The sequence below is a fragment of the Podarcis cretensis genome (assembly GCF_951804945.1).
Source record: "Podarcis cretensis genome assembly, chromosome: 13".
NCBI classification, from domain to species: Eukaryota; Metazoa; Chordata; class Lepidosauria; order Squamata; family Lacertidae; genus Podarcis; species Podarcis cretensis.
In genome coordinates, this window is record NC_137182.1 from 46,579,866 (window position 1) to 46,589,133 (window position 9,268).

At 44.3% G+C, this 9,268-nt stretch overlaps 1 protein-coding gene across 1 annotated transcript; it reads left to right on the forward strand.

The window, feature by feature from the left end:
- Positions 1-233: 233 nt before the first annotated feature.
- Positions 234-765, forward strand: LOC307201362 (histone H4; the record flags this gene model as incomplete). Its single annotated transcript, XM_079950499.1, has 1 exon — positions 234-765. The coding sequence occupies one exon, from the start codon at positions 234-236 to the stop codon at positions 543-545; it is 312 nt and encodes a 103-aa protein (XP_079806625.1). The 3' UTR covers positions 546-765.
- Between the last annotated feature and the right edge of the window lie 8,503 nt (positions 766-9,268).

The following is a 9,268-nucleotide window of genomic DNA, read 5'->3' on the forward strand; positions in this document are numbered from 1 at the left end:
GCCAACAAGAATTTCAATTTGAAAGGACAACGAGGGCGCCGATTGGCTTATTTGAAACTACCCAACTCTCTTCTCATTGGATAGAACCAAAGTTGCCCGCCAAGGGTTTTTTCCCTGGGAATTGAGCGGGAGGCTCCGCCTCTTAGTTTTCATTCTGGTCGGAAAGCATTGTATATAAACCGGCTTGGACAGCGGCAGAATCACATTTGGTTGGTGCTGCAGTATTCGTGAGGATGTCAGGACGTGGAAAGGGAGGCAAGGGGCTGGGGAAAGGAGGCGCCAAGCGGCACCGCAAGGTGCTCCGCGACAACATCCAGGGCATCACCAAGCCCGCCATCCGCCGCCTCGCTCGCCGCGGAGGAGTCAAGCGCATCTCCGGGCTCATTTACGAGGAGACCCGCGGCGTCCTCAAGGTCTTCCTCGAGAACGTCATCCGCGACGCCGTCACCTACACCGAGCACGCCAAGAGGAAGACGGTCACCGCCATGGACGTGGTGTACGCTCTCAAGCGCCAGGGCCGCACTCTGTACGGCTTCGGTGGTTAACGGCTCCTCCGCTTCCATAGACCAAAACATCAACAAAAGGTCCTTTTCAGGGCCACCCACCTTTTCCGGAAAAGAGCCAATCGCTGTCTTTGTTCTAATACAAATTCAATAAATCGAGCACTATCAAAAATAAAAGTGGAGGGGAGGAAACTCTTAGAACATGCTGGCCAGGGAAGTTTTATTTGCCACCTAGAAGCCGCCTAATAAAATAACCGGCCACCATTCATATAAAAATAATTCGCCTCCATTCCTGCGTAGTGTCTTGTTCCCTTTAAATGCTTTGCATTAGGAGCTATATTTTCGTCTCATTGGGTCAAAGCAGCTGTTCTTGACTGCCAAGTGACTACTTTAAAATAAACTTGGTCAAAGAATGCAGTACGCTCTTGTTTGCAGAACTGATGGCTTCGCTTAAAAAAAGAAAAAAAGACTACATTCTTTATATACTGTCAATACACGCTGTACCGCGTGCAGCAGAGTGGCGCAGCGGAAGCGTGCTGGGCCCATAACCCAGAGGTCGATGGATCGAAACCATCCTCTGCTAATTTTTTTTTTTTTAAATCTTTTATTTTACAATAAGGTTTGTTTGTTTTTTTAAGTGCATAAAGGAGTGTATTGGGGTTCCTTCCTAAAATGCTTTCCTGGGAGTCAGGCCTTCTGTACTCCAGCGAGACTTCTGAGTAGATTTGCATAAGAACAATAAAAACGCTGCTATAAGTCAACGAGGCAAGAAATTAACGACGGGGTTTATTTTCTTCCTGATTTCCTGCGAAGTTCCACCGAGGCAGCCTCTACCCTCAGCTCCACGTAACTATTTCAGCGCCTATTTTATTTTAAATAAAAATAGGGAGCGACATTAGAGGTAGGAGAAAACGTGTTTTTATAAATAAATAGAAATAAGCTAGCAGAGGATGGTTTCGATCCATCGACCTCTGGGTTATGGGCCCAGCACGCTTCCGCTGCGCCACTCTGCTGCACGTGGATTGGTCTGTATTGTCTCTATATAAAGGATGAAGTCTATCCCCAAGCTCTCCAAAACCGAAACGAAGTAACTGTAGGACCTTACTTTTGGGAGAGGAATTCGGATTCGTGCATGAAATGGCAGATTAAAATCGTAAAGCCTAAACCCTGATGCTCCCTACTTTACAATCCTACCTTTGTGTGATTCAATGGGAGCAAGTCCGGTTCAAGTCAGTAGGACTTTTGCATCTGAGATAGACATGCAGGATTGCGCCGTCAGTCTCAGGCCCTGGCGATTTAGCTAATTCAGTGTTAATGTTAATCTAGGGGTAGGGGGAGGAAAATGATATCATCCTTTATGAAAATGTGATGTGTAGTAAAAAAAACACACAGAAATGCTGGTTATTTTCTCTTGCCTTGGTGTGTGTAAAATATAAGGGATGCATTTTGTAAATAAACTTGTTATCTGTCTTGTTACGTTATCTTCCAAGGTACCTCCTTAGGGGCAAATACTTTTCATGGTCTGCACGCACGTCTGATTTTACTTTTTTATATATTTTTGTTTCTAGTAAGCAGGATAGCTTATTTCTAGCATCGGGGGACCTGCAACATTTGACCCCACTATGAGTCAGTCACTTCCAAGGTTGTTGTTTGTTTTCAAAAAGAAGATCTGTACACGATTACCTTGTAGCAAATAGATCGATGGCTTGTGTTTCATGAAAGCTTTGCTGCGGAACACCTATTTCCTGTATGTGGGGCTGGAGAATGATTTGGGATGGGAGACGATTGCAGTCGCACTAGAAATTCATAAAGAAATTGCCACTCTTTATGAATACACAGAGTCGGTCACGACTGGACCTAATGGTCAGGGGTCCCTTTACCTTTACCTATGAATGCACAAACGACTGAAAACTGAACTGCTCTCCAGCCCTGCCCTGCCTCAAATATCCAGGGATAGGTGTGCTAGTCTACTTACTAGATAGACAGCAGGTGTGGGGAACTTTTAGCCCATCATATGTTGCTGAACCATAACTCTCATCGGCTGCAGTAAACCTGGCCAATAGCAGCATCAGGAGGATCCAAAAATGCCTCCCTCCTGCTCTATAGCTTTCCCCAACCTACTGGCCTCCAGTGCTTGGGGCTACAACTCCCACCAGTTGAGTCAGAATGCAGGAGTGCTAGTCCAAAATATCTAGAGGGCACCAGGTTGAAGACCACTAGACTAAAAACAAAAAAGCAAGAGTTTTAAGGCACCTTCAGTCCCAATGTTGTTATGCAAGAAGCTTCTTGTTGACCACAATCAGGTTTATTTCATTGCATACAGGTGAAACTTGGAAAATTAGAATATTGTGGAAATGTTCATTTATTTCAGTAATTCAACTTAAAAGGTGAAACTAATATATGAGATAAACTCATGACATACAAAGCGAGATATGTCAAGCCTTTATTTGTTATAATTGTGATGTTTATGGCGTGCAGCTTATGAAAACCCCAAATTAACAATCTCAGAAAATTAGAATATTAAATGAAGTCAGCAAAAGAAGGACTGCAAATAGAGCAATATTGGACCTCTGAGAAGTAGAAGCATGCATATGTACTCAGTACTTGGTTTGGGACCCTTTTGCATCAATTACTTCCTCAATGCGGCGTGGCATGGATGCTATCAGCCTGCGGCACTGCTGAGGTGTTATGGAATATCAGGAAGCTTCAATAGCAGCCTTCAGCTCTTCTGTTTTTGTTTGCTGATTTCATTTAATATTCTAATTTTCTGAGATTGTTAATTTGGGGTTTTCATCAGCTGTACGCTTTGCTTGTCATGAGTCTATCTCATATATTAGTTTCACTTTTTAAGTTGAATTACTGAAATAAATGAACTTTTCCACAATATTCTAATTTTCCGAGTTTCACCTGTACATCGGGTCTGGGGTACTTTTGATTTCCAAGATGCTGCTGAGATACAACTCTCATAATGCCTAGTCCTTAACAGGCTTGTTAGGGCTGATCAGAGTGGCAGTTTGGCTACATCAGCTACATCTACTCTTCCTAATGGTGATTCCCAGCATGTGGTGTTCAAAGGTATATTGTCTCCAGCAGCAAAGATGGATCATAGCACTCGTGGCTGGTAGTGGTATTCTCCATGGTAGTCTTATTGTGCCGATCATTAATCCCTATGAAGGACATGACGTCACACCACAGAACCATCTAGTCCAGGCCAGCAGTGTTCTTATAGTGGCCCACCAGCTGAGGGATGCTTAGATGAAGCCTGGGAGAGACATGATAGTTGTCTTCAAATATCTGAAGGAGCATCTGCACCCCCATCGTTCTGGACTGAGGTCCAGCACCGAGGGCCTACTGGCGATTCCCTCACTGCGAGAAGCCAAGTTACAGGGAACCAGGCAGAGGGCCTTCTCGGTAGTGGCGCCTGCCCTGTGGAACTCCCTCCCACCAGATGTCAAAGAGAACAACTACTACCAGACTTTTAGAAGACATCTGAAGGCAGCCCTGTTTAGGGAAGCTTTTAATGTTTGATGCATTACTGTATTTTAATATTTTGTTGGAAGCCGCCCAGAGTGGCTGGGGAAGCCCAGCCAGATGGGCAGGGTATAAATAATAAATTATTATTATTATTATTATTATTATTATTGTTTGACCTGCTGTCACACAGACTATGAGGAAGCTTGTGCCCTAACACGGGGCAGGCCGGCCTAGATAACCAGCCTCATATAGCCAACATACCTAAGTATAATTAATGCACATGAAGGTTAAAACCATAAGAGTAAGATGCCTGGCCAGGCTTAGCTCACCTTGGGAGACACTAGTTAATCAAGCCTTTTTCCCCTCGTTTACCTGATGAACTCAGCATGTGAGGAGGTCTCAGCTGGTTGTGCCAGCTTAGCTGTATAGCTCTAACAAGCCCCTCCTAAGTTCCTATACCAGTAATTTAGAAACCTTCACCACTTTACAACTAAGCCCAGTTTTACTGCTTGTGCAACTTTTCTGACTAATGTATGGAAAAAACCATGAACTTGACCTTTGAAGAGTTTGTAGGTAAACCGATTTTTAACTTGCCAAACCTGTGGTCTTTTCCTATGGTGGGGGAAGAGGGGTTTTGGAACTCTCTTTAAAGGGCACATTTTAAGGTTCTACACAGCCTATCTTTCTTACTTGGCTGCATGCTTTGTGATTTTATCTCTCTGCTGCGGTTCTCTCACCAGAGTACTTGCTCCAAAGTAGGATCTTGGCATCCAGGAATTCTCCTTTTACCGTATTGGCCTGAATATAAGCCTCACTTCCCCCCCAAATTCCAAGTGTGAATTAAAGTGTGGCTTATATTTACAACCTTATGGTACACAGCTAGGAGCATGGGGCAAACAGCGCCAGGAGTGCAGCAAAGCAGCTCCCGCCCTCTGCATAGTCCCCTGTCCTCTCCCCCAAGGCTGGGAAGGGAGAGAGCGAGGAAAGGGAAAGGCCACTGACCAAAACAGCTTGGCTCTCCCCCCCCCCCCAAGTATGCAGCCAGAAGCGGCAAGGAATGAAGCAGCTTATATTCAAGTATTATTTTTTTTCTCCCCACCCCCTCCCGTTTTAAAAGTGCTGCTTATATTCCGGTGCGGCTTATATTCAGGTCAATACGGTATATAGATGTCCTTGCAACTAATAGAACTGACAGGTGGAAACTCCCTAGAAGCAGATTTTGGCTGTCCATCAGGGAAGGCAAAAGTTCCTTTGACTTGCCTTGAGAGGTGATGGGCTCTCCTTCACATATAACTTTTAAAGCGGAGGTTTAAGCACCATCTCTCATGAAGGAGTCATAGCTTGCATTGTAGGATTCCTGCACTGAACAGAAAACTGGACTGTAAGTTCCATCTCCGACTTTAAAACTCTATGAAAACCAACCCTCAGAAATAGTGCTATTATCCATGCACATGTATGCCATGTAAGAGCTAGTGTGGTGTAGTGGTTAGAGTGCTGGACCTAGGAGCTGGGAGACCAGGGTTCAAATCTGTGCTCATCCACGAAGCTCACTGACCTTGGGCCAGCCACTGTCTCTTAGCCTAAGCTACTTCACAAGGTTTTTTATGAGGATAAAATGCAGAAGGGGGAAAGCCATGGATGCCACAATGAGTTCCTTGAAGGAAAGGTGGGATGTAAATAAAACAAAGGAGAGAAAGCTCTGGATAAATTCCAGAGTTATTAAGACCCTTACTCAGAGTATATGCCTGCCTGCTTCGAAGCCTTCACCTTTCTTAGCTGGGTCCCTGTGCTTTTCATGTGGCAGAAACTCACCTGGTGAAACGTTCCCGGGGTGAAGATGCCATGATGGGTGGGAGAAACTTCACCTGTTGCATTGCATTTTTAACCCAGGCACAGAAGCCCTGCCTGAAAGAAGGGGGTCCCTTCCCAGTGAATGGCTGTTAGCATCTCAACATTTCTTCTCCACCATCCCTCTGTAGGTAATGTAAGGGGTCAGAATCCAACACATCTGCCATGAAATTGCCAAGAACCTGTGGCTGTTGCAAAGAATAAGGTTCTTTGCAGGTGGTTGTAGTTAGACAAAAGCAGAAAGCATGAATGAATTACAGTGGTGCCTCGCAAGACGAAAAACTCGCAAGACGAAAGAGTTTTTCGTTTTTTGAGTTGCTTCGCAAGACGGATTTCCCTATGGGCTTGCTTTGCAAGACGAAAACGTCTTGCAAGTTTGTTTCCTTTTTCTTAAAACCGTGCATTCAGGGGGTGCAGTTGCAACTTGACTTCGAGGAGCAACTCATAGCACGCGGTGTGGTAGCCTTTTTTGAGGTTTTTGAAGACTTTGGTGATTTTTGAAGCTTTTCCAAAATCCGTGCTTCGCAAGACGAAAAAAATCGCAGAATGAATTAATTTCGTCTTGCGAGGTACCACTGTACTGGGTTACTGCAACATGCTCTAAGAGGGGCTTTCCTTACACTTCATCAAACTTGATCTGAAAGCAGTTAGTGCAGAATGCTGCAGCACAATTGCTAACAAGGGTGAAACCTTGTCTGCACAGAACTCCTGCGTTCAGAGATCTGCACTGGTTGCCGATTTGCTTCCAGGTCAAGTTCAGGGTGTTAATATTAGATTATAAAGCCCTTAACAACTTGGGACCAGTTTACCTACAAGATCACAGGCTTTCTTTCTGCACCTGCTGAAAACATTCTACAAGCCTACCCAGGTGCTTTGAAATTTGAAGTCATTTTAATCTGTTTTAGCAGTTTAACCTTTTTAAGTTTTGAAGTAGGGTTGGTGATTTCTTCTCCACCACCCATTTTCCATTCCAGCTGATAATAGGAACTTTGTGGTTAATGACACCTTTCCCTTTGTGTCCTGAATTGTAAACTTAGGGGCAAGGACTGTCTTATTGAGCTCTTCGAGCTGCTCCGGAAGAATATTCTTGGCCAAATAAAGAGGTAATAGGTAAAGGTAAAGGGACCCCTGCCCCTTCATGGATCACTGCCTTGCCGTGGCGAAGGGGCTTGAAGAACTCAGAGAAGCTATGAACTATGCCGAGCAGGGCACCCAAGATGAACAGGTCATAGTGGAGAGTTTTGACCAAACGTGATCCACCTGGAGGAGGAACCGACAAGCCACTCCAGTATCCCTGCCAAGAAAACTCCATGGACAAAGACAACAGGCATATAAAAGTTATGACGCTGGAAGATGAGCCCCTCAGGTCAGAAGGCGTCCAACATGCTACTGGGGAAGAGCGGAGGACAAGTACAAGTAGATCCAGAGCTGATGAAGCGGCTGGGCTAAAGCCGAAAGGACGTTCAGTTGCGGATATGCCTGGAAGCGAAAGGAAAGTCCAATGCTGTAAAGAAAAATATTGCATAGGAACCTGGAATGTAAGAACCATGAACCTGGGTAAGTTGGATGTGGTCAAAAATGAGATGGCAAGAATAAATATTGACATCCTGGGCATCAGTGAGCTAAAATGGACGGGAGTGGGCGAATTTAGTTCGGATGACCATCATATCTACTACTGTGGACAAGAAACCCGCAAAAGAAATGGAGTGGCCCTCATAGTCAACAAAAGAGTTGCGAAAGCAGTACTGGGTTGCAATCTCAAAAATGATAGAATGATCTCGATACGAATCCAAGGCAGACCTTTTAACATAACAGTAATCCAAGTTTATGCACCAACTACTGGTGCGGAAGAAACTGAAATTGACCAATTCCATGAAGACTTACAACACCTTATAGAAGTGACACCAAAGAAGGATGTTCTTCTCATTATAGGAGATTGGAATGCTAAAGTAGGGAACCAAGAGATAAAAGGAACAACTGGCAAGTTTGGCCTTGGAGAGCAAAATGAAGCAGGGCAAAGGCTAATAGAGTTCTGTCAAGAGAACAAGCTGGTCATCACAAACACACTTTTCCAACAACACAAGAGACGACTCTACACGTGGACATCACCAGATGGGCAGCATCGAAATCAGATTGATTATATTCTCTGCAGCCAAAGATGGAGAAGCTCGATACAGTCAGCAAAAACAAGACCTGGAGCTGACTGTGGCTCAGATCATCAGCTTCTTATAGCAAAATTCAAGCTTAAACTGAAGAAAGTAGGAAAAACCACTGGGCCAGTAAGATACAATCTAAATCAAATCCCTTATGAATACACAGTGGAAGTGAGGAACAGGTTTAAGGATTTAGATCTGCTGGACAGAGTGCCTGAAGAACTATGGATGGAGGCTCGCAACATTATACAGGAGGCAGCAACGAAAACCATCCCAATGAAAAGGAAATGCAAGAAAGCAAAGTGGCTGTCCAACGAGGCCTTACAAATAGCGGGGGAGAGAAGGCAAGCAAAATGCGAGGGAGATAGAGAAAGATACAGGAAATTGAATGCAGATTTCCAAAAAATAGCAAGGAGAGATAAGAAGGCCTTCTTAAATGAGCAATGCAAAGAAATAGAGGAAAACAACAGAATGGGAAGAACCAGAGATCTGTTCAAGAAAATTGGAGATATGAAAGGAACATTTCGTTCAAAGATTACCATAATAAAGGACAAAAGTGGTAAGGACCTAACAGAAGCAGAAGACATCAAGAAGAGGTGGCAAGAATACACAGAGGAATTATACCAGAAAGATATGGATGTCTCGTACACCCCAGGTAGTGGGGTTGCTGACCTTGAGCCAGACATCCTGGAGAGTGAAGTTAAATGGGCCTTAGAAAGCACTGCAAATAACAAGGCCAGTGGAAGTGATGGTATTCCAGCTGAACTATTTAAAATTTTAAAAGATGATGCTGTTAAGGTGCTACACTCAATATGCCAGCAAGTTTGGAAAACTCAGCAGTGGCCAGAGGATTGGAGAAGATCAGTCTACATCCCAATCCCAAAGAAGGGCAGTGCCAAAGAATGCTCCAACTACCGCACAATTGCACTCATTTCACACGCTAGCAAGGTTATGCTTAAAATTCTACAAGGAAGGCTCAAGCAGTATGTGGACTGAGAACTCCCAGAAGTGCAAGCTGGATTTAGAAGAGGCAGAGGAACCAGAGACCAAATTGCAAACATGCGCTGGATTATGGAGAAAGCTAGAGAGTTCCAGAAAGACATCTACTTCTGCTTCATTGACTATGCAAAAGCCTTTGACTGTGTCGACCACAGCAAACTATGGCAAGCTCTTAAAGAAATGGGAGTGCCTGATCACCTCATCTGTCTCCTGAGAAATCTCTATGTGGGACAAGAAGCTACAGTTAGAACTGGATATGGAACAACTGATTGGTTCAAAATTGGGAAAGGA